At 40.9% G+C, this 26094-nt stretch overlaps 1 protein-coding gene across 6 annotated transcripts in view; it reads left to right on the plus strand.

The window, feature by feature from the left end:
- Positions 1 to 208: 208 nt before the first annotated feature.
- LOC311271528 (unconventional myosin-VI) overlaps positions 209 to 26094 on the plus strand; it is a 147481-nt gene continuing 121595 nt past the window's right edge. For all 6 annotated transcript variants that reach the window (XM_084377243.1, XM_084377244.1, XM_084377245.1 and 3 more), the window contains exons 1-2: positions 209 to 394; positions 23374 to 23508. In XM_084377243.1, coding sequence (XP_084233369.1) covers positions 23392 to 23508 — 117 coding nt within the window. In that variant the 5' untranslated portion in view covers positions 209 to 394; positions 23374 to 23391. The remainder of the gene's footprint in view (positions 395 to 23373; positions 23509 to 26094) is intronic.

Raw genomic sequence — 26094 nt, forward strand, 5'->3', positions numbered from 1 at the left:
GAATACTTCCTCCACTGCAGCTGGGATCTATTTTTGGAGACCATCATCTGCACCTGCACATGGTCCTGAGGCTGTCCTACCTTGGATGGCCTGACGCTCAGCAGAGCATGAATCAAACAGCGCCCCCTGCAGGGACACTCACGCTGCACGGGGGTATTTATCCAGCCCGTGACGTCACGGGGCCAGTTTCCCAGGATTGCTGCGGGAGTCGGAGGCTGCAGGGCGGGGAGAGTGTGGCCCAGGCTGCCGGAGCGGACATCCATCATCTGGAGAGACACCCGGCCGGCACGGCTGTGTTTGGGACGTGCGCTTCCTTTCTGGGATTTCCTTTTTTTAAAAACACAATTTCCTTCAAAACGAGCCGCGGAGTCCCGGGAGTTTACGCACCAACGAGGTAGGCTACACACCGGCAGCCGTCTGCATGCACCGGGGAGAATTTATCGCAACAACACGGGGATGTTAGCTAGCTGACGGGCTACGACACACAGAAGCGTCCCGGTGCTAGCAGCGAGCAGCGAGCAGTACAGGGAGGCTGTCAGTACACGTCGTCGCTTTCCCGGGAGGAAAACCGTCAACACACAGCTGAGAGCTGTGGCACACATCTTTAATTAAACAGCACTTTACACCAGACGGTGATGCCCATCAGATTTAAATCATTCCTGCACTCAGCGGTGTGAAATCTGATGTTTTTAACAACAAGAGTCGGGCTTGGATTCGTCTAGCTTTGTTGAGACGAGACGGTGCCAGACTTCCTTTAAACACCTGTGAATTTAAAGTTTTCTGATGATCTGTGATGCATTTATGTAAGAATACATCCTATAATACAAAATTTGAAGAAATAGGGGACGCTTTAAAATTCGGCATATGAAGAACTCACTGTGCACTCCTTTATTTCAGTCAGGCTTCAACTTTTTAGCACACCCAACGACGCTGCTATCACCACTAAAGGGTGTATTCTGGTGAAAGAACATCATCATCAAACAATATTTAAAAGTTAGATTATTTGAACATGTTGATGCTTCGTGGATGATATGCATGCCGACTTGAAGAGAAGTGTCTCCCGAATCAGAAAAAGTGATGATTCATTGTTCATAGCCTATGTGTGTGCCTGATAAAGCAACGCGACGCCACATTCTCAGGTTTTTTAAATGAAGTTCTGCTCGGCTTGAGATCCAGGCTAGAGAGCGGACCGAACATTTAGCACAGAGCCTCATTACATTAGAGGCAGTAGAAAAGGGACAGAGCTTGACAGAAATCGGTGATGCGTACATGACATGAGAGGCTGTGTTGTTGTACAGCAGCAGCACCACCACCAATATGTCAGATCTCACAATGTGAGCCCGGCTGCGGCCTGCACACACACAGACACACAGACACACACCCACACCGAGCCTGGGAACAAGAATCAATGGACATGCTTTGCATAAGAAACAAAGCTGAGGGTGGTGGGTTTGGCCATTGTGATATGATTGCCCGAGCGATGAAAAAAGATAGTGTGGCATCCTCAGAAGAGTGGATACAGGGAACAAGCTGAGCCAGTCCTGTGATTTAATGTGTGTTGCATGATTATATAAGAGCTCTCAGTGCTTATTGTGTTTGTCCTGAGCTGGTTCTTGTGCTGAAGCTGCTTTATAAAACTGTTATGGTCGTTTTATTCTCCCAAAGCCATGAATGAATCTGAATGAATCAAAAAGCTCATTATGTTGTGCTTTTATGATCTCCTACTGGTGTCACTGTAACATTTCTTCACATGTTTGTGGTATTTTTAAAGGTACAGTATGTAAGGATTTAAGAGAAAACATCAGAAATCAAACCAAAATTATACACTGAATATGAAGAATTAACATCTATATGTCCTCGGTGCTCCTCTGGACCACTAGCTGCATGGCTAACTGAGCTAACTAGCAAAAGGCAGCTGTAGCAGTTAGCAGCTACTCTAGTAACATGCTCCCGCCTTTTTGTTTTTAGTATGAATTCAACAGGTGGCCAATTCTTACATATTGGACCCTTACAGAGTGTCAAAATACAACATTTCAGAAAACACAATAACTGTTTTAGAAAACACTAACATTTCTGAACATGCGAAAATAAATTTTGCTGCAGTTGTGTTTTGTGAAATTTTGTGTTTTCCAAATGTTGTTGTGGTGTTATTCCGAGATGTCGTGGTGTCTTCTGAAATATAGTTTTTCCGAAATGTTGTTGTTTTACTTTTAGAAATATTGTTGTAGTGTTTGCCAACATATTGTTCTATTTTTTGCAAATATTGTTGTGTCGTCTTCCGAAATATCCTTGTGCTGTTTTTCTGAAATGGTGTTGTTGTTGTGTTTTGACCCTCAGGGCCACCATATTTAACGCCCGTGGTATTCAGTGTTCCCATTGAGCTGTGAATGTTATAGTTTTACCTGGGTGGAGGCCTCTCCTACAACCTCCTGATTTCTGAAGGGACTTTGACTTTTGCTCCCTCCTCACCACATCCTTCTTTTATGGCTGTATTGACTTATATATTATGTAGTGACACAACAGGACTTACTGTAACCACACTGGCCTTCCTGAGTTCACTAACTTCAGGGATCAAAGTCCTCTTCAGGAAATGATCCTGAATGACTGCTTGATTATTGGATTAGCTGGATGACACTGAGTTTTCTTTGTTGCCTCAGTGGTATGCATATCACAGTATAAAAGTAAAGTCTGCTTGGGTTTCGCTGCAGAGATGTCACCAATGAAATGCACTTGGCATCCTGAGTAGTGGCTCATGTCCAGAGTGTCTTATTCAGGATAAGCTGTTTATATGCATCTTCATCCACTTAAGATATCCTCGGAGACACGAGGAAGCCGAGGAATCAGAAAATTAGACAACTGCAGGGGAATCCGAATCATATTCTGATCAAAATGTTCATGTTAGGTGTCTGTTTTCTGTCTGTAAACAGCTGTGTTGTGATATCCTCTCAGAGTGAGACTGAGGAGGAAGCAGCTGGAGGTTGATGAGGGGAAAAGGGGAAACTGTCAGGAAAGCTAGTCAAGGAATCCCTGGAATATCCTGGAAGTGTGTCCAGGATGTTGGAGCTGGGGAATAGGATTGTTTCTTTATGGAAGTTGAAGTACATCAGGGATCTGTTGTATAGGTGTTGTTAGCTTGGTTGCTAACAAAAAGATAGCACTGTATTTAAGAGATGTATTTAATGTATTTTTCTGACTGATACTAGATATTTGATGCTGATATTGATATTTTAGACTTTACAAAGTAACTGAATACATTCAAATACATGTTATAAAGTCAAAATGACACTGCAGTTTTTGGATGTTTCCATACAGTCATCTTCTGGTTGTGGTCATCTTACTTTGTTAACCAAGCCCTGGGTCATGTGTCTCAGCTCTTCCTGCTTCAGGTGCACCATAACCTCCTCCGCTCTCTGGCTATCTAAAGGAGGAGCTGCTAGATTTCTAATTTTAGCGATTGAAATCTTGCCAAATGATTACACACCATTCTGTATCTCTTTAGTGAAACATTTTATACTTGGTCAGAGTCAGCTGAAGGTGTGGTTAGGCTTTAATGCAGGGCCACAACATGTTAGCTGTACTTAATTAGTATGCAAAAGATTGAAATGCGATTGATTCAACACTGGTTAGGTCTGCGATTTGTATAGAAATTACAAAAGCAAAAAACGAGCTAGCAATCAAATGTGTCTGCGATCAGCTTCCATTTTTGAAAATTTCTGTCTCTGTTTCATCAAATGTCAGTGCATTTAAATAGCGCTCACACCAGAGAGCAGTACACCTGAATTAATGTGTTTGTCTTCCGGAAAACTTCTGTAGCTAACGAGCTAACAGCTGACTCACTGGCCTGCAGGTCAGACAGGCTTTCAGGCTGAAATAAAGGAGAATCACTTTATTAACTCCCAAACGGGAAATTCAATTTTATCTTCATTATGTGTACAGTTGATGTGTAATTAAAGGGATAGATAACTGATTGCAGTCATAAAGTTGCTTATATAAACTCGCCTGCAGGCCCTCGGAGCGCAGATTAAACTGTATTAAGCTGTAACTATGTTTAACACGTCCCAGTGTGACCGACACTTCTCAAAGCTCCTGATTGGCTCCGTTATTTCTCCAGAAATCATCTCTGAGAGACCTGTTTGAACTGAGATGTGTGCTAATGCTAAGCTAACCTCCCTGCAACCTCTACTTTCTCCTCCCCGGTGATGACGGAGCTGAAGGTTCATACATATCTTGTTTCTGATGGACGTATATTAATGGAGGAGGTTATGGAGGGGTTTGGGACGCCCCCCCTCCGTCAGTCTTTGTAATTAGTGGAATGTGAGCTGAATTAGTCACACCACACTGAGCAGGCCACAGACTCTTGTTGATGGTGATGAAGAGTGTCGACTTACAGTCCGTCTGCGAGCCCGGCCTCCTCTCTCAGCTCCGGGGGGGTTTCGTGGTTTCTGAAACGTCCTGGAAGTGAAGGAGTTGACTTTGTTGTTGTGTTGTGGTTCACACACACGCACACGCACACACGCTGCTGGATTACAAGTGAACCGGCGCTTGTAAACAGAAGTCACGTGGACACGCATGTAGAGCAGTTTTCATTCTAAATGGAGCCTCTGTAACTTAAACTTTACTATCATTTTAAATCTGCTCCTCAGCCTGTACGACACTTCAGATCACTTCATCTGAACTCCACATGTTCTCTCCGTCTGCTGTGTAACACTCTGAGGAACCGCTGGATATCAGATGTCAACATCTGTCTCTTTGTACCCATAAAGCCCTGCATTTTATGCATTTTAGGAGCCGTTTCCTGTGGTTGGATCAGACTAACTTCTCCCTCCAAATAAACCAAACTATACTCAGTTCAAATTAACTAATTGTCATATCTATAATCAATCAGTTTCTCAAGGGAAGACACTCACTGGTTGGACTTTCAAAAAGATTAGTTCACTCTTTGTGAAGTAATCACAAATCATCTTTATTTGTTTCATGTTGTTTGGTTGTTGCTTTGTACATACAAGGTAAAACGGTTGCAGGCTGCAAAGTCATATTTAAGTGATTAATACATATCAGAAGAACAGGTAAACACTACTTGGATTTAATTTTAATGTACAGCGTGGACATCAGACAGGTTCATTAAAAAGGTGATTACCTACATCCACAGTAGGGATGCATGATTTTGTTCAGCTGATACAGATAATTCCCTTCTTCTCTTGGCAAATACCAATAAGATAACCGCCCAGGCCCAGATGTAGTGAGTGATGATTGATGATTTAATATCCCACAGCCTTATTGAGATTTGTTGTGTTAGGACTCGTGTGTGTGTGTGTGTGTGTGTGTATATATATTTTTTTTTCCTCTCTAAACCCTCGTGGAGCATGTTTAGCAAATTTCAATCATGTTGTCTCCTATGAAACAGTAAAAACCTTCTCCACAGACGAGGACATGTTTGTCTTCTTCTCCATCTTCTTCTTCTTCATCTCTCCTTCTTCGTCTTCTTCTTCGTCTTCTTGGTGGATCGCAAACCAACTCTTAAGGTGCAAACAGCCAACTTCAGGGTGTGTAGACGCTGTGCTTGTTGAGTCAATAAAAGCAGTTTGGCTTTGTATTATCGCATGATTCATGAGCTATAATTTAATTATCAGCCGATTATATAAATGCCCCATCATCGGGCCCTCCCATATCCCCAAATCTACCAGGCAGAAATGATATCCGTGTCTGTTGAGCTGTTTATGTGATATTCTTTTATTGTGCGGCACTGAAACTGATGACACTGAAAGTGGCGCTGCTAGCTGCAACTTAGCAGTGTTACTTTTTCCCCCCCAAGATATTCCTCTTTCAACTTACAGTCTGTTTATATTTGAGGCATTTAGCCGTCAGTCCTCCACAGCGAGTGAGTGTTTAGGGTATCTGTGTCCTGCTGAGTGACACCTAATCAGGACACACTGTACACCTTTAATGAGGCTGAACGTTTACCTCTGGGTCACCTCTGTGCTTTGAAATCTTAACATTAACTAATAAGTTTTTATGTTATACGTTGACAGTCTCCTTTGTAAGTTTCAGAGGCTGTTTTTGGACCTCTGTCAACCAGTCAGTGACTTAAAACCCTTTGTTTGCTGTTCCCCCACAAGAGCCACAAAGACAGAAAGATTCAGACTTCCAGTTCCACAGAAACCTAAAATTAAAATAGAGATATTCAACTTCACTGTCCAAAAACTCCAATTTATCAGTCAGAGTAGTAAATATTCCTGTTTCCATACTCATATCCTAACAAAGAGTCTGTTTAAACACCTTAAAGCTCCTCTGAAACTATTTTTAATCTTCATGTTTGCAGACATGACGTCTATTTTTAGCAGCAGACGCGCCCGCCTGTCATCTCAGCTGCCTTAATCACTAGTTTCTACCCTGAACGGCAGACTTTCTCACTCACTTTCCCTCCAGTGTGTTTGGCTCATGTGTGACTGAAGCACTGTGTCATCTCATGTCAACATGCAAATGAACCCAACCCATCATTCAGGTGGTGAACCGCAGCCACAGAGGGCGCAGGATCACGTGCTGATGACCTTTGAAACCTCCTCCTGATACAGACCGAGGCCTGCACTGTACTCGCATGCTGCCCTGGTGTCCCACATGTTGAATTGTGGGTAATATTTAGGAGGAGGCCTGATTTAGGCTTTTAAGTCGACAGCTGTTCTCTTGTTTTTGTGGATCTGAATATGTTTTAGATTAAAAAGAAGACGATGAGACAGATCCTCCTTTAGCTATGAGTCCAGAGAGTTTAATGCTGTCGACTCAAACACGAAGACGGATTATTTCCGTTGAATTTTGGAGCTTTTAGAATATAATGAGTAAAGTGTTTCTTCCTCTGAAGTGGTGTTTCCCTGCGCTGGTTTGTCACATTGCTCATTAGTTTCCGTGGCTTTACTCCAAGAGGACTTTGACCCCAGTTAATCCGGCTCCCTTCTCTTGAATATGCATATGACACAGGAGGACTTGTGTGTTGGGCCTGTAGCTCTGAACCTCCAACTTCTCGCTGCTACTTTCTTGTAATGTCGCTGATTTTGGAGAGTTTGAGATTCATCTTCAAAGTGCGGCTATTTTGGATAAAAGCCTTTAAATGTAAATGTGGGGAACACACTGTAGCTGCAACTGCTCATTGTTTTTTAACAAGTGGCACAGGAACCATTTCAGCTGTCAGAATGCCTTTATATTATTTATTCATTAATAACATCTGTATTCATTGATATTCTGATTGTGAAACCATCATTTAATAACCTGGCATGTGATTATGGAGTCCTTTGAACACTGGAAACTGTTTTTTCCAGCAAAAGTTTAATAGAAATGATATCAGAACCAATCTTTAGGAATAATCCGGTTCACATGTGGAAAACAGACCTTGTAAAGGAAAACTGTTTCTTATAAATAAAGTTGTTGGTCAGTCTAGAAATCAGAAAGCAAACAAAATCAAAAGCTTGAGAGAGAGTCTAATCTGTTAGCGGTCGTCACTTCGGTATGTAACTCCGGTGATGATGAGAAGTATCAGATCAGTGTGATCCACTGCAGCGTCCAATCAGTAACTGATATCCAATGAGCGGGCGTGGCGGCAGGTAAAAAGACATCAGTGAAGGCTGCTCTTGTGTTTCCTCGCTCATCGCTCCTCAGAGATCCCTCCTCCGAGCACATATAAGAGCTTTGGGATGCCAGAACAACATCCGGTTCAAGAGAGGAGCGAGGGAATGTCAAATAAGGAAAATAGGATGTACCCATAGTGTATATGAGCACCTGCTAGCTTAGCTGCCTCAAAGCTATTACACCTTTGTTGCAGCTAAGCCAGCAGGGCTAGCCATAGCTTAGTACCACCATGGCCTCGTGGTTAGCAGAGCAGCACAGCCACTTAAAAAAAGAAATTCTCCCAACAGCTTGATAGTTTATGGTGCTTTCACCGGCTTCCTCCGCACTTCAGTCGTTACCAATTAATCTCTTAGCTTACAAAGTCATTTCACAGTCAGCTTTCTGTCCATGATCTATGATCAGATCGATGTTTGAGTCAGTTTAACTCCTCTTTCAGTGAGTAATGGTTGCAGACTTGCTCAAGGTGACATCTATAAAGTTGTGTACCTGACACACTTTGTAAGATGGTGATGTTTTGGTGATGAGTCGGCTCTTTTGGTGTCCATATTGGGAGTCTGTTGGCAGGAGTGGATGTGAAAAGCTGTTTTTTTTTTTTTTTCATCAGAACTGAGTGTTCATAGAGGATTTGTGTCCAGATTTTCTCTTTTGAATTCCTCAGAACATTTCTAATATGAGCAGCGTCTCATCACATCACAGCAGTCTTTATCTTTTATTTCCTGCTGGTTATATTTAGCAGTGACTGGTGCACAGCCAGTCCTCCACTGGACCTTCACACTCAGTTGCTATGAGATCTGTTACGCAACCGCAGGTCTTTCACACTGGACACGAAACAAGTTTTCAGATGGAGTTTCTGTGTGTGTGTTTCTGGTCTTTTGATCCTCGTTGTGCACGATGTCTGTCCGTCTCAGTGTCTCAGTGGAGACGACGCCAGGCCGGACACTTCCTCTCTTTCTTTTTAGTAGCTGTATAATGTCCCTGTCTGTCAGGCCTGTTTGATAATCTGCTGTGAGGAAGTGACCACATAGAGGACAGATTACCAAGAGAAAACAAGACAGTCAGGGGAGATTTTCAGTGTCACTGTCAGGACAAGAAACAAACCTTTATTTCTGGGAGACACAAAAAACTCAAAACAGCAAAGACTTCCATGATGACTCAAACTTATCAGCCACAGATGAGGCTGGACACGTCCTCATACCTACTGTAAAAGAACAACATTGTTAAGTCAGTGCTGGGTTTGAAAGTAAGGTACTAAAACTGATCACTATAACACTGTCAGCAGCTCCCCTGTCACTACCTGATCAGTACTGTGCATGTGCAACTCTCAACAGAAATGAGAAAGAAGCGATGTCTCACTCCTTGGCTACCTCCATTATCAGCTCTGGGAAAAAAAAAACATTTGTCTAATTACCTCAACGAGCAGGTTATTTTTTCCACCCGTGCCCGTTTGTCTGTTTGTTGGTTTGTCAGCAGGAAAACACAGAAGCTACTGAACAGATTTCCATGAGACTTGGATGGAGGATGGGTCTCAGCTCAGAATAGACCTCAATAACTTTCATTTTTTTGACATTTTGGTCAACTTCTCTTGGAATAATGCATGAATCTCAATGAAAACAAATCTGGCATAATAAAGTGGCTGTTATCTATTAGTGAGTACCGTTTGATGTGGATACAAATCTGGATCTAGCAGATTCGATTACGTTTTATTTGATATTGGATTAGGCTTGATTGAATCAAAGGGGACTGTTGGGCCTTGGCGGAGCTATGCTTGTTACTGACCGATGTTTCTAGTTCAGAATGTTACTGATTCAGACTTTTTATAAATGTCTTCTGGATGTAGTCTGAAGTATATGATCGACTAGTTTCTACTGGTCCCTGTTTTTCTGCCGCGTTTGTGATGACGAATGTGACACAAGGAAAAACAACGGAAAGACAAAAGTGAACAAGGTCAAAGAGGTCTTGCAGTGACATAGACAAATCAGACTACTTCCTTGTTTGCAATATTTTTAACTGTGGTTTTACTACTTTTACTTGAGAAAGCAAGAAAGCGATTACTTTTTTCCACGACTGAACTATCCATTTTTGTTTTTGACTTCCATCTTGTCAAGGTCAACCTGATTTCTCTTACCAGTTACACCTGGCAGACACCCAGTAAGACCACAGTTGTCTGCTAAAGACCACTGAAGGGTTTAAACAGCAGTAACAGAAGTCTTTTTCATTATTGACTTAGATTTAATGGTCAATTGTCGGATTTGAAAGGTGACCTTCGTGTTACAACTTGACCTCCACGTTACCCGTCATCCTTCAGGGATTATCTGAAGGAGGAAGCCGTGAAGCGACTCAACACCTCCCCCCTCCCCACTACTCTCAGTATTCAGACTGAGTCCTTAATACGCTGCCGAGGAAGAGGATTTAACGCTCTTTGTGTAATGTACAACTTTTTAGCTGCTTATGACACAGTTTATTGGTGTTAGACTTCGCCTCGAGGAGGATGACTCCTGTCAATCTTTAAACTGTATTATAGCCAGTTTGTAAAAGATCAGCACTTCACAAATTCCACGACTTTGCTGAACTCATCAAAATGCAGCTTGAGACGTGTGATCGTTGAGGCTGAGATTGATATTTAGAGTAAAAAAAGGCTGATATTTCTTTTTTAAACAAGAAGTATTGCAGCATGTTTCCAAGAACCGCCTCAGGTTTTATTCTGGAGATGATCACACAGTGGAAACAGCCAAGTTTACCATCAATTATGTACATTTTGAACAGTTAACTTCACTGAAAATTAAATCATCATAACTCAAAATCAACAAAAGCATTTTAAACGTTCTTTGGGTGCAGTCACATTTGGACTTTAATTGGTTTTAATAGTTAATCTTGATTTTGTGTGCGTTTGCTTCCGTGTGTGTTGGGAGGGTCAGATTCAGTCCTGCTTCAGTGAAAGGAATCACCTGCTTGACTTCTGATCCTTGAACACACCCTGCTGTGGTGCGTCTGTGTAATGGGTGTGGCAGTAGCTGGTTAATCACCTCAAAGAATGCTGGGTAACAACCGTGATCAGTGATCTGACATAACACAGAGGTTTTCTAAGGAAACCAGAGACGCTCAGAAGTTCAACACATCATCTGTTTGATCATAAGCCAAAAGCTTTGTTTGTTGACTGCCATGTCCAGCAGAGGGCGACTCCACTGGTTTCAAAAAAAAGTCTGATTCTGTGTCGGCTTATGAGAAAAAGACCCTTCTTCTCAATTGATTTATTACCTCAGTGAACAGTTTCCTGATGAGTTTATGGTCTAAATCTCCAGTTTCAAGTCTTCTTCAACACAGCTTGATGCTCATTTTGTAAATTAAGGGCACATTAGTGTTAAGTAGATGATAAAGCAGAGTATGATTTAGGGCGTGGCTACCGTGTGATTGACAAGTCACTACCTTGTCCTCAGTCAGAGCCAATCAGGATATCCTCACGCCCAGACATAGTTAGATCTGGCTCCAAAAAACCAAGATGGTGATGGCTGTAATCCAAATTAAATTAGTCCACAAACCAATGGGTGATGTCATGGTTATCGCATAACATTTCCTGCTACTGCTGCTTCACATTAAAGTCACTAATCAACAAAAGACAGGATGGCTTTTCTTATGAAGCAGTCACAGGGAACAACAAATATTTGTCAATGAGCTCAGCACTGACACTGATAGTTCATCCAAAATCTGTCTCAAAAACAGATTTTTTTGTCAGAAGATCAGTTTGAAATCTGTCAGAGAGTCATGAAAGAAGAAGCTTCAGTGAGCTGTCACATGAAGATTGTAGGCACACCTCAAACTCCACAGCAAGCTAAAACATGAATTTGTCCTTGTGTGGAAAAGTACTTGTGCTGCGTGCAGCATGAAATTCTATCGCAGAGGCATTTGCTTTGGCTGCTGCTCTTCTTTTGAATGAGTGTTTGCTGTTGTAATAAATCACACTTGCTGTTACCACCAAATCAATCACGACTGAATTCTGAACTCTCAGGTGAAACTTCCAGTGGTCTTATTTTTTCTAGTTATAAAATGGATTTGATGAGGATTTGTTTTTGATAACCAAAAAACACTTCAAATATGATGAAGCTAGCATAGTGTTAGCCTGCAGCTACACTTCCAGACACTAAGCCAGACACTATGCATGAACACCGTGTTTCAGAGATCCTTTAATTTACTCCTGCGGGAAGAACTAAACTCCAATGATAACATTCCCAAAGATCCATTATTGATTTGTTTGGGAAGAGGGTTCACTCCGGACAAATTTAAGAAACCTAACTTTGTAACAAACTAAATTTCTATCTTTTGTTTTATTGTTGAATCAGTGTAGCCTGGTATTTGTTGTTGAACTCTGGAATCTTTATTTCTGGTAAATATTATTTGAACTTGTTTGACCCTAACGTGCAAAAAGACAGCAGAATTTGAAAATGAAAATGACAGTTGTCAGGACATAAAACCAATCATGTGTTCATCTTGGTATAGTTTAACAGTTACATAAAGAAAAGACAACGGAGAGTCTTTTTAATATGAGCATCTTCTGCCAACCTGCAGAATCTTCTGAACTCAAAAGCTCCAGGCCCGGCAGTCCTGCTTCCTGCCAGCACAGTTTCTTTAAGTGAATATTTGATGATGTAAGCTGAGGGATACATTTCAGACTCCACTACACATTCGGAGTTTACTGGTCTCTACACCCACTGTGCCATTTCCTGAAATGTCACGATGCAGTCGTGTAGGAGGAGGAGGAGGAAACACGAGGCTTGTTAACAGAAAACAGAATCATTACAGCTCGTGTAAAGATAACCAACATGGAGGCCACCAGCTGTACAAAGTTCAGCAGCCTCAGCAGAAGGAAGAACGAGATCATCCTCATTTTCTTGCTAATTAGGGAATAAATGATAAAACCGAGCTGCATGATGTTGTTAATTATCCACCAGTGAGTCAGATAATAGAACACAAGCCAAAAAATATCTGATCTGAAGTAATGACACCTCATTACAGAGAGACTAAAAGATGTGTGGTGCTCCTGACCGATATATGAACAAGCTGATGTTACTTGTCATCGATGTTGTTTAATCTTTTTCTATTTTTTCTCCTCCAAACAAGCAAATCCTCTTTAGATAATAAACCGCTCAAATAAAGCTATCTTGGTCTTCCTGGTTATGCAAAAACAGTAGCAGTACAAAAAGTGTGATTGACTTCATCATAATGTACACTGAACAAAAATATAAAAGCAACACTTCTGCGTTTGCATCACTTTTTCTATCCACAAAAAAGGCTCATTTGTTTCAAATTGTGTTCACAAATGTGTTTAATTCCTGTTCCTGTTTAATCAGCATCTTACTTGATGGATTATCTTGGCACAGGAGACGTGCTCAATAACAGATTTGAACACATTTGTGCTCAGATTGTGTGAGAAATTAGCCTTTTGTGTGCGGAGAAGCTTTATGTTAAAAGTAAAAACTGAAAACAAAAGAATAGTTTTATATTAATACAGTAAAATTTCATAATATATTAATCCTAATATAAAAACAATAATACTTTCATTACATTTTAATATTTTAACCCTGTTACATATTTATTTATTATTAAAGTCATTTCATATGTATGTAGAATTTATCGCCAAACCACAACCAGAAACAATCGAAGTACAATACAAATATCTCCAATATATCATCACAATGTGTTATACTCAAATATTGATTTACTGGCATATTATTATCTTGATTAATCATTTGAAATGTAACAAAATGCCTTGTTCTGTCCGAGCAACACTCTAAAACATGCCAACATATTAGTTTTTTATTGCAGAAGACAAAGAAAAGCAGTAGATCTACAATATAGAGAAGCTGCAACAAGATGATTTTTGACATTTTTACTTAAAAATGACTTCAGGGATGAACTGACAATCATAGATTTTTTTCGTCAGTCAACTAATTGATTAACTAATCCCTCGTCACTCCACTATTTCTACAGTATGGTTCCACTGGAGTCACATGTTTCAGAAACATCAGAAAAAAACTGTAACCAGTGCAGTTTAATGTTAGGACAGAGCTTTTGGGGCTTTTTAGGCTTTTAGTGTCTCTGTGTCTCCGTTATTGTCAATCTGCCCTCTGGGTTTTTGTCCCTGAACACATCACAGGCTCTCTGTTGATCATGGGACCTGACTGATCGGTCATGACAGTGAGCCCTCAGTGAGCGACGACACACATCCAACAATCAGCTGTTTGTCAGCGGAGGAGTGGGTCGAACACACATAACTGCAGGCCGATTCAGCCGACGCTTCCTCTGCTGTCGGCCTCTCAACCACACAAAGTAACAGCTGCTGCGACTCGGCCGTCCAAACTGAACACAGTTTGTCTTCATTAGTGCTCTTTATGTTCTGATCTCGACCACATCCTCCGTTTTTAAAGGATTTTCCGTTGCGTGGAGCATCCACTCTGACAGACCGCTGTAAACTGATGGAGCTGAGTTCTCAGTTTGTTTAGTGACAATTTGACTAGTTTACAACATGGTGTCTATATTTCCACTGGCCCCAGTGCAGTTTGATGTTTCCAAAACAAACAGAGGGGACATTTTACGGCGATGTTAATTAACTAAGGACCTTTACTCACAAACTGTTAAGTACAGTTTTGAGGTACTGGACCCCACCCCCAGAATAAATGTTGGCACCGTACATTTCTGCAAACGCTTGTTTTTATGTAACTTATAATGAAATAGTGTCAATCCATTCTGGTGTGCACTGGAATATTATTATTTTTGCCCTGTACCGGCTGCACCCAGAGAAGAAGCGCTGCTGTGCTCTGCTGTATCTCCTGTTTGTTGTTTAAATTGTCATAACCTGGCTCTCCGGCCATGACAAATACAGGATGGACACAATAGATGACTAGTACTGAAGTGCTTATGCGTAGAACAGTTTAGATGTGAAAATGCTCATACTTTTAACTAACAAGTATCGATGATAATAAGAAAGTAAAGACGCAACAATTTGTGTCGGGGACGGTTTCTGTTCACTGGGATGGTGAAAAAGGTTAGTGTGGAGCTCTGACAGATGTGTTTAAATTTTATGTTTCTTTATGTTCAATATTCAATTTGATGTTGTGACAACACTGTGCTTACCAGCTGGTTAGGTTAAGGCACAAAACCCACCTGTTAGGATTAGGGAAAAAAAACAGCATTCTTGCCCAGCTGCCACTTTGAACTGTGAGGCCATCAGGTCACCCTGTCAGAACTTGATCCTCATCTTGGCCTCAGTGCTCCCCAGTACAGATATAAATGTTCAGTAATGGATGTTGAACAGATTTGGTGTTTATGTGTCAGTTTGAGGTAAAATCAACCAGAAGCAAAACCACACCACAGAGTGGCAAAGAAAACAGACTTCCAGTGCCACTAAATCCCAAAATAATCCCCCACAGTTTGACTCAGGTCTAATAACAGGCAGTCAACTCGCTCTGCTGAGAGGATGAATCAAACATTGTTCGTGTCGTGGGAAAATTTACATGAACTGATGCTCATCATGCTCACGTCCACACATTGGGCTTGAGTGCATTCAGGCAGCTGCAGAGTGGAGAGATGAGTTTTGACAACTTGTCTTTATGCACCAGTGCCTCAGATACCCTCACTATCAAAGTCCCTCCGGTCAGACATTTTTAGCACCTCTTATATGAATTATTGTCACAGTATAAATCATTTTTCGAAATAAGTTGATCTGAGGATTGATTCTGAGGTGAAGTTGCAGAAATAGTACAGTGCAAACTATAAAAACCTGTCATACGATGGTGATTCTGTCTGTCATTGCATGTTTTTATGTTTTTATGTCGTATTCACCTCAGGCGTCACAGCAGAGCAAACAGCCAACAGTTATTTGACCCTATTATTGTTTTACCTATGTTTGAATATGTAAACTGTGAGAGACTTTGAGCTTGTAACCAAATAGTGGACCTCTTTGTTGTGGAGGTCAAAGCACTTTGAAGGACAGGTGTGTCCCACTCTTTTTATGTAGAAAAAGAAAGAAAGAAAGAAAGAAAGGACAGAAGAGAAACTCTTCCATTGTTAAAGTGGTCACAAGTCTGAAGGTGGATGCAGTTTGTTTACATATCAGGTGTGGTCAGAGCGGTTCATGTTGGAATTGAAAATTATGGAAATTAAGATTTCATGCACAGTTTGACAAAATAATCTTAATTCCTTGTCCACTTTCTTGCTTTTTTGGAGCTTTTTAACGTGGGATGCCTGCTGAACGTTGATTCAAATCATCAGTGGAGTGTCATGCTAATTACCAAATGATTGCTTGCTAAACTAAGATGTTGAACATGGTGAACATTAAGGATGAATAATATGATAATTTTAGATCGTTAAGTGAAGCAATTCAGTCGACAGTAACAGATAAAGAAAGGAGCTGGGGAGCCTGTAACTGTAAAATTCATGATTTCACCCATTTAGTGCAGTTTCTCCTTATTTCTCACCTCTGTCTCTTCACCAGTGACATTTAAACCTTTCTAACCAGACATATTCTCGATTAGAAACGGCTATATTGGCGGACATAGTGTTGAAAAAATGCTGCTTTTATCATAACAGCGGTTTGTATATTAGTAGTCCCGAGTGTTTCAGTTCCCCTTTTTGAATTACAAATACAGACTACCGCCCCCTGGTGGTATGGAGACTTATTTGCTAGTGGGCTGTCAGCTGTAGTCTTTACGGTGTGTTTAAGTGCAGCTCTTTGTCAGTTTTGTGTGTCTGGGCCGTTGTACTGCTTTACCTGACTTCCTCCTTTGCTGTTCTAGTAATTACTAAAACCACTAGAGGTCGCCGCCTGAAAAGAAACATCAATATGGGTCGTAATAAGCTGCTTGGACATTTTTCTGATGAGGACGGGCTTTATTTATTGCTCAGATGGCTCACCCCTAGTAAACATTATACCTGCTAAACATTAGCATGTTAGCACGGTCTTTGTGAGCATGTTAGCATGCTAGTGCTAGCAAGTACAGGCTCATAGAGCTGTTAGCCTTGTTATTAGCTGTGTCTTTTTGCAGCCGTGGATGATATATGTCTCATAATTGTAGTAAAAAAAAATGGCAATAATCTTGAATATTTATTAGCTTATAGCTGTAATGATTAGTGAATTGATTTAAGACATAATTTGATTGTCATTTCTCAAGCCGAAATAACAAACATTCCCCAGTTCCACCTTCTCAGTTATGACGATTCGCCGTTTTTCCTTTGTTTTACATGATAGTATATTGATATTTTTGGGGTCTTTGTTGATCAGACAAAAAAGACACTTGAAGATACCTTATGTGCAAGATTTATGTCATTAAAATGGCATAAGTTGAAGTTGTGAGAAGCTGATGTTCGTAAACCCAGGGTTTGTACAGAAACGATGAAGAAGTGGCTCTGGGCTGAAGTAAAAGTGGCAAACGACTCTTCTAACCCTCTTAAGTTGTTGTTTTTAAAGCGCTTGACTGTTTCACTGAAGGATGAAGAACTTATTCAGCCAGTTTATTTGCATTTTCTCCCTCTAATTAATGTGTTCACTCACTGTTCCTCCTGTGCAAAATCTTAAAACCAATTTAGTGACACTCAGCATTAGCATAATGCTTGTGTGTGTGCTGGACCAGTAACTCTGACTCACTCCCGGATGGCTGCCGTGGGAATGATCAGCAGATCTTCACTCAGCTCTGTTTGTATCTTTAATTTTTCACCTGACTGAGGATGTTAATGGGAATAATGTTGAGGAGGACGCTGACAGCTCGATACGTGTGGAGCCTTTGTTCGCAGGATTTTAATATTTAGGCCAGTGGCTGCAAATAGACTGCACCCTTTCAGTTTCAGGCTTTAGTAAAAGACATTAATGTGATCCTGAGTGGCTCAGCTCTGCTATTAGCTGACTGTTGTTGGTACTTTGTGGTTTCTGCTGCAGACCAGGAGGATCAGCTGTCTCCACAGTTGGAGGTAAAACCAGAAATTACAGGATGAGACATGGTTGATAAATTTAGCTGCTCTGTGAGTCTGCTGTTAATCCCAGAGTGGAGGTTTTTTTTAAGTTTAATGTCAGAAAATGTAAATTAGAAGTCAGGTTTTCACCCTCAGGCTCTTTTTCTTCTGTACATTTGTTCCTTAGCCTTGTCTCGCACACTTTGTCCTCTGTGAATCCTTTAAAAAAAACCTGTCCTGAATATTTGCATGTTGCCAAACAAAAGTGATATTTGTACGTTTAGCATTTTTATGGCGTGGAAAAGTAAACAGTCCACCGGCACACCAAGCCAAGATACATGCAGTGTGTTAATACTTATACTAATACAGTATAAATATGTAAATCATGTTATTTGTATGCAGATGGAACAGATGTGGCTGTACTCTATGTGGATTTTGGGATGCTGATTGGCTGATGTGGCAAACACAAGTTTATGATACTTACACGTTTTGTACAGCAACATGATCTTCACAGATGAACACCACTTTTATGATTTTTGAAGCATAAATTACATAAAATCTATAGAAGTAAAAAGCTAATGTTAGGCTATAAACAGACGACATCACGGTCACATGACTTTAACGTCACCACCACTAAGCATCTTACTGCACAATTACTATACACATTTTCTATAAACTGATCAATGTACAAGTTGTAAAGTCAGAGTAAGCTGTGAAGCGTTTAATGTCCCCGACAACCTCCGCACCCTCCGTACCAAATGTGGCCCTTTTATAACCTTGTTCCGGCCCTTTAATCATTTTGTTAGTCAGCTGATTAGCCCATTCATTTGTTTTGTCTGTTGCTAAGCCAAAAATTTTTTACCGACTGTTTAAGCAGAGGGAATATGTATGAGAATCAACCTGACACCCTACGTCTAAGATTTAAAAGGTGCATTGTTTCGGTACTTTATTTTTCTATTGTGAAAACTGAGGAAGTGTATTGTTTTAACAGATTTAAATTACAAGCTTTAAAGGGCAAATCTAGTGAATGTAAAAGTACGGCCCGGATCAGGCCCTTCTACAAAAGAAGTTTAACAGAACTGTCGTAGAACAAAATGTGTAAATATCTTCAGCCTGTTGTAACCACACACCTTATTTCACACATTTAGCTGAAAGTGATTTCAAAAAAACTCTGAGATGAGGGAAACGGATGTGCAAAAATGCTAACAAATTCTTGGGTTTTAGGACTACAGACTACACCACTCTGTACATTTAATGGGAAAAGCTAATCAACACATTGATTTCTGACTGTTTAAAGCTAAAAGTTTGGAGCTTTTGAGCTTCTGGCTACATCCTCCTTTCATCACTGCCTGTTCGTTGGTGGAGTTAAGTTTGGTTAACGGAGCTTGTTCGATGAAGACAGCTGGAAGTAAATTGATGAGAGCGCTCAGACTGAACCAAAACAATCATTCTGTGGCTGTAAAACCAAAACAATGTGCTGATGTAAATATAAATATTCATTACTGCAGGCCAGCTGTGTTTGTTTACAAACCAGTGAGCAGATGATGTGAGGTCATCACATATTCAGAGTGGTGTGTTGCCCACCATGTTGATGTGAACGCCTCATCACCTGGAGTATCATCCTACTTCTGATTTGCAGCTTTCACCGTTTCACTGCATCGCTCCATGAAGACGGATTACACTCTTATTTCCCAGGTCACAGGAACGCAGCATCATTCAGCAGAATATCAATAAGTGGAATAACCTCTCATTATAACCTCAGTGTTACTCTCATCTGTCAGCCAATAGTTTTTATTGGTGTTGCTCAGGAGGTGATGAAATCACTTCCTGTGTGCTGGTAGAAGATGTTCGGTGTGTCGGTGATGGTGTGTGGGCTGAACTGGAGCAGGTTGGATCCTGTTGTTTCACAGCTCCCAGCGCTGCAGTCGGACTTTATTAAACTCTCTTTATGTGACTGTAACTTTACAGAAACGCATCATATACTGTTGTAGTAGTTCCTGATGTCAAATGATTGTTTTGATCGGAGGCTGATGTTGAAGCTGTTCGGCTGACACATGAAGCCACAGTGCCCTGCAGCAGAGGCAGCAGCACTGCAGACAATCTGAATAATGAATCGTATGGAAGTATTAAATATTCTTGTTAACCTGCTGCACCACACTGTCAGATATAGAATTAGTGCAGTAGACTTAAATAGACGACCTCTAAACAACCTAAAGAAAATCCTTGCATACGCAGCTTTATTTGTTTTATATTTTTATATCTGAAATATCCTTTGATTTAATATAATTCAGGCCTGGTGCTTTAAATATAACTCATGACAAGCATTTATGAATCTGTTGCATGAATGCACACATAGATGTTTGACATATTGCTGTTGCAGCAGTATTTGACCTGCTGCCTCACTCTGTTAGCACTCAGAGGATTGATTCAGCCGTACAAAGCTCTTCTTCCTAAATGGCCCTTTTTATATCACAGAGAAATGCAGCCTGCCTCTTTGTTCGCCGGGTGGTTTTTACAGCTCTGCCAATGAGTTACCAGCAACCTTTGAGCTACATTTAGTCGTCCTCCTTTCAGGAGAATCAGGCTGAAGCCACTCAGTGTTCAGGCCCTTTTATACTGACTTATTCAGGAAGGAGGCCAGGTGAGAGTCTCCAGCACACTCATGTGTAGGCCTGCAACTAATGATTATTTTCATTATCCATGAACCTGCAGTGTACTGTAAAGATTAACTGGTTAATCATTTGTTCTTTAAAATGTGAAAAAATGCTTCACAGTGTCCCAGAGCCCAAAGTGACGTCCTCAGATTGATTCTTTTGTCTGACCAACAATCCAAAACCCAAAGACTCTTTATTTACTGTTTTAAATGAGAAGAAAAGCAGCAAATCCTCACAAAGAGAAGCTCGAACCAGCAGATGTTTGACATTTTCACTTGAAAATGTGTCCTGAATGTGTTCGTCATCTCTCAGTGCTTTCTAACTTCCTGTCTGTGCCTCTCAGCTTCAACCACATTGGTTCCTACCAAAGGGTTTAAACTTGTTTCATGAAAAAAAAGTCTTATCAATTTCTTAATGTTGATGAAGGTTCTCAGTCATCCAGGCCCAGTAATCCTCAGTGCTGTATTGTAGGAAACTGGACGTGTTTCAGTTGCCTACGATACGGCACTTAGAATTAATTTCTTAACACAGCTGGAGGGAAATGGTGCATTTGTTGGAGACTATTTTCAGCGGCAGATTAATCCACATTTTGTTCTCTAGTGAGTGTTGTAATAGTTTAATTTAAATTGTTTTGAATAGTTTTTGGACAATAGGGGCTCTATGGAACAGATGAAGGAGTTATATCAGGCTGTGATAAACACACAATGCTTGTTTTTGGGTCTTTTCATGGATTTGTTGACGATCTTTCGTGACTAAACACATGTCCGAAGGTGGCTCAGTCTGTAGTACAAAACAGGATGAACACAGTTTTTGTTGTTGTTGCGTGTTTGAACCTGTGACCTCTTGAGCTGCAGGGCAGAGTCTCTGACCTCTGCACAATACCTTCTACACAGTACAACCATTTGTACCATGAATACAAATGAGATATGATTCAGACTCTTGCTCACTGTCAGGTATAGACCTGAAGGAATCAAAGCTGCCCTCCTCCAGGTATCAGACTTCACTAACAGAAGACACAACTGTACTCAGACAGTAATGGTTTAACATCTCTAATTGAATCTGATATTATCTTTGTGTGGCACTCAGTCAGAGCTGCACTCTGAGGTAATTATTTTAACTTCCCATCGAAGACTTGATGCTGTTATTAAGTTTGCAGTTTGGCAGGAAGCCACGGTGTGAAGAGCGAGCGGCTGAACGCTGTGTGGATGGAAACCGTGTGAGACACGACTTGGCTCAGAATCTCAGATCTTATTGGCAGCCGAGTCGCTGCTCAGTGATGCCGACTCATTCATGTTAGCAGTCAGGATGCTCTCAGCTGGCAGTAAACTGGCTTCTTCAGCTTTGGATTGATGCTTAAAGCTGAATGAGTTACAGTGTTAATCTCTGTTTGTGGTTGCTGGACAATCTCTGTAACCACAGATTGAATTAGAGACTCATCTAACCCTCTAACTACATAATATCTGCAGTATTTGTGTGTCCTGGGGTTTCTGATTATTATTTGAAGCCTTGACCTTTAGGAGAGCATCATTTGAAGGCTTAACAGTTCATCTTGATAAAGAAGGGGACAAAGTTTGCATGTAAACACAGTTTGGTTTGTTTTTCCTGTTTTCTCACACATGGTGGTAGTTTGTGGTCGGATGGCCCTCCTGCTGCCTTGTTCAGGGAGACAATAAAAGTGGGAACTCGGGCAATTAGTTTCATTATTATACTGCCAGTTATTTTCACATTTAGCATTTGCATTAATTAACGCTGTTTATGTTTGGTTTTACCATCCGTCCTGAGTGATGCGATCGCAAGTAGACAGTTGCAAGCCCGTCAGTGTGCACCTACATCACTGGAACAGACCGATAAAACATTTTTTTTACACAAAGAAAGAAACATCTTCATGTATAATGTTTGCCGAATCAACAAGAAGGCCCAAATAGTTAAGAATGTGTTGTAGACGGTGTTTCACAATGTTCATACAGTTTCTCCTGATGCAACAAGTCTCAAAATTGTTGTTTTTTTAAGGGAGTCTGGGGAGCTTTCTTCACAGATGACAAATAAGTAGCCTATGTTAGTTGCTGTTTACTGTATTTGTAAAATTTGCGATGTTTACCGTCAGTATGTTGTAGTCTTTAAAACATTTGTTGTAAATGGTAAAGTCAGTTGAAACAGTGCATTCAAACAGCTGCTAGGAGGTAGCAGAGATGGTAGAGAGATGATGTGACAAACTGACTCTCTTTGCAAGGAAAGAAACATCATAATGTTTTGTATTTAATGCAGGATTTACAAGAAGGCACCAACGATGTAGAATTTGTCGTAGCTGTTTCACAAAGTTTTTTTTGAAGTTTCTCCTCACATAACAACTTTTAAAATCACACTTTTTGTAAGGGAGTCTGGAGCTTTTCCAGCACTTACTGTGACGTTTTTAACGCTGAGTTGAGATGACAGGTACAAAGCTGCAGTAAATGACCTGAACTACCAGTTTTCTCTCTTGTTTCTTTACATCAGGCGAGGTGGTGAGTATCAGAGGTCGTCCCAGAGGGAAACAACCTCATTCTGTTACAACACCACCACAGTAATACGATCAGCGGGCGGTTTGACTCAATAACGCTGTAATTGGTTTGTTGGCAGAGAGCTCAGACACATGTGGGTCGAAGTGTGTCGTCCACAGTTTGAGGATCGCTTCTGTTTTACAATTTCAATCATTCAGACGGTTTTCCAACGTTAACAAAATGTTCGGAAAGTGAGAAAATGTGGTTTAAATTGTGTCCTGGCCTTTTAAAACGTGTTGGTAAGGATTTAGTCCATTTGGAACAAAGATTTAATAAATTAGGGTAAAAAAAAATGACCTTACAATAGATGTTTTGAACCATCTTTCCTGCTGTTATGCAGAATTTCATCCTTCAATCACACAGATTTGAATCTGTAGCATTTATTTCATCTTTTTTAGCCATTTATGTCAAATCAGTTTGACAGAGAAAACTTGTTTTGAGTCACTTGGCAGACATACTGTATATGCTAGCAGTTGGCTCTCATGTATTTTTTTAAGGCTCCACCAGGTTTCAGGCTCACATGTGCTGTAAAAATTCCACCTTTCAAACTTTATATGTGAACTTGGCTGTCAAATAAAGAAAACGTTATATGTTAAACCTCTGACTGTTACATATGTCATGTTTTCCAGAGCCCTCAGAGCGGTGCGATGGAGGATGGGAAGCCGGTGTGGGCGCCCCACCCATCGGACGGGTTCCAGCTGGGAACTATAGTGGACATCGGAGCCGACAGCCTCACCATCGAACCTCTCAAACAGAAGGGAAAGGTGAGACAGCTCTCAACCTCTACAACACGGGCCTCGTTACAGAAACGTCCAGGTCCAAAATCCATCTAATCTCAGTTTAGGAAGACATTTTGGTATTACAGAAACAGTTTTCATGACTGTATTTGTTTTTTTTTTAAATCTTAGAATAGGGGAACTACATGAACACTGAAATAGTATGGCTGAAAGGCAGCGTTAGCCTGTTTGAGAAGCCAACACTGTCGTTAGCCTGTTTGAGAATCCATCAATGTTGAAGAAGCTAACACTGCTGGTGAACTCTTGAAGAAGCTAACACTGATGGTATACTGTTGAACAAGCTAACACTGATGGTATACTGTTGAAGTAGCTAACACTGCTGGTAAACTCTTGAAGAAGCTAACACTGATGGTATACTGTTGAACAAGCTAACACTGATGGTATACTGTTGAAGTAGCTAACACACGACATTGGTGAAGTCAAGCCTCCTGTTGGGGAAGCTTACAGAGATGTTAGCCTGTTGAGGCTAACATTGATTTTAGCCAGCTAGAGTGGCTAACTCTGTAGCCAGTCAGAGAAGCTTACACTGATGTTAAACTGAGGGAGAAGCTAACACTGATGTTGGGGAGGCTGGCATTGATGTTAACCTGTTACAGAAGCTAACATTGATGTTATCGTGTGTGAAAAACTGTTGGAGAAGCTAACACGGATGTTGAAGAAAAAGTTAGCCTGTTAGAGAAGCTAGCACTGATGTTAGCCTGTTAAATTAAATTAAAGGCTGCATTTCCTTGTTTGGCATAACAAGCTAGCTGGCCTTTGACAAGTGAAGCGAGACAGCTGTTGTCATGGATACAGGAGGTCTCATGTACATTCAGGCATGACAGGAGAGCAGACTGAAGAAGAGAGTTTACAGTTCTACTGTGGAATTCTTATGGCAGGGTGGCATTGTGGGTAATGTAGTGTGTACTGACCTCATGAGTCATGACTCTGGATTAAATCTTAATATTCTTATCATAGATCTTTGTTTCAGAAGTGATAAAGGTGCATTAAAGGTTGAACGCCACTGGAAAGTCTCACAATCCATACTCCTGCTCAGGTGCTTCCTGGATCTCTCTGCCTGACGAACCTTTTCCGATATGCGTTCACCTGCAGTTTGTTAATGATTTAATGTGTCACTTAATCGGATGCGGAAGAGGCCACAGTCCTGAGAGCAATAAAGAATCATTCACTCTATGATTCACCTGCAGACAGTTTACAGCCTGCAGCTCTAATGCGCTCCAGCACAGAATTAATCAGCGCTATCTGAAGTCAAGTGGCTCACTGCAAAGACAAACGGGCTTTTCTCGCTCAACGTTAATTCACTTTTCTGCTGGATGAGATGCCATATTGCCCTCGGCAAAGCTTTTAATGTCCCTGAGAGCCCGTCGCTGTGGTAACCCCTAAAGCTTGGTGTCCGTCTCGGTAATCTTCCTCCCAGAAGGCCTCTGTGACTGAGTGCTTACTTTCAAAGAGCCTCCTCACTAATTCTGTGTACCGTCGGCCCATAAAACACCGGACTGTCAGTGGTTAATGTGAACACTGCTCTCAGGGCTGAAAGTGTTTGCACTGTGTGGTGTCCTTCATGTGTGTGAAAGTTCACGTTTTAGTTTCTTAGTTGAATTATGACCTTTAATCTTATAATTTATTAATTAAAAACACTAAAACTCAGTTTTTTAACTAACTGACTATTTGAGACAGGCATCTTTTGTTTCATGATGGAGGTACTTCACAACAGTTACAGTAGACTTAACGCTGCTACAAAGACCCAAAACATGAAGATGTATATACAATACATGTGCGCACAAACTGTCTTTGCCTGAATGATTGCACAAAAGTCATCTTGTGCACACAAGATCTTTTGTGCTAACAGCAGTGTTAGCCATCATGCTCTCTAAAAGCCTGCTGTGTTGTGAAGAGTAGGCTAAGCTGCTAATAAATACTGTGCATGCTAGCACACTCTGTTGGACTGTTAGCTAGGTGCTTGGGGTAAACCAATATTAGCTGCATTTGTAAAAGTTGAGGTTTTTCCATCTGTGTGCGCGTCACAAGACATCCTGCTGCGCCGACTCTGCATGCGAGTGTCTTGCTTTGTTCAAAACCCAAAGATGTTCAGTTTACTGTCATAGAAGAGGAAAGAAACCCGAACACATTCACATTTAACAAGCTGAATCAGAAGTCTAACTCTTATTCCTTTAAAATATTAAACGGAATAATTGATGATCAAATCAGTTTGTGTTTGATATGATAGTTGACAGGGAATGGATTCATGGTTGCAGCTCTTCTTACAATCTTACAGATTTTGATAAATGCATAACTGCAATTTTTCACAGCAAAGCAAAATGTTGCAACATAATCCACCTCTCCAGTCTCCTGCTGTGTGATCAGTGTGGAACAAACTCATTTATGCCAAATATGCCTCAATACACTCTGCGTTTTGTTGCCAGTTCTGTATTTACTACTTGTGGCTGACTTATATAGATGCAGTTGCAACAAGGAGAAGTTGTGGGTTCTGCCGTGTGCTTGGCACATTGATATTCAGTCTGATCAAGTGTAATATCTGTCTACGTATTAGAC

Source organism: Pagrus pagrus, assembly GCF_965226575.1.
Source record: "Pagrus pagrus genome assembly, chromosome: 16".
NCBI classification, from domain to species: Eukaryota; Metazoa; Chordata; class Actinopteri; order Spariformes; family Sparidae; genus Pagrus; species Pagrus pagrus.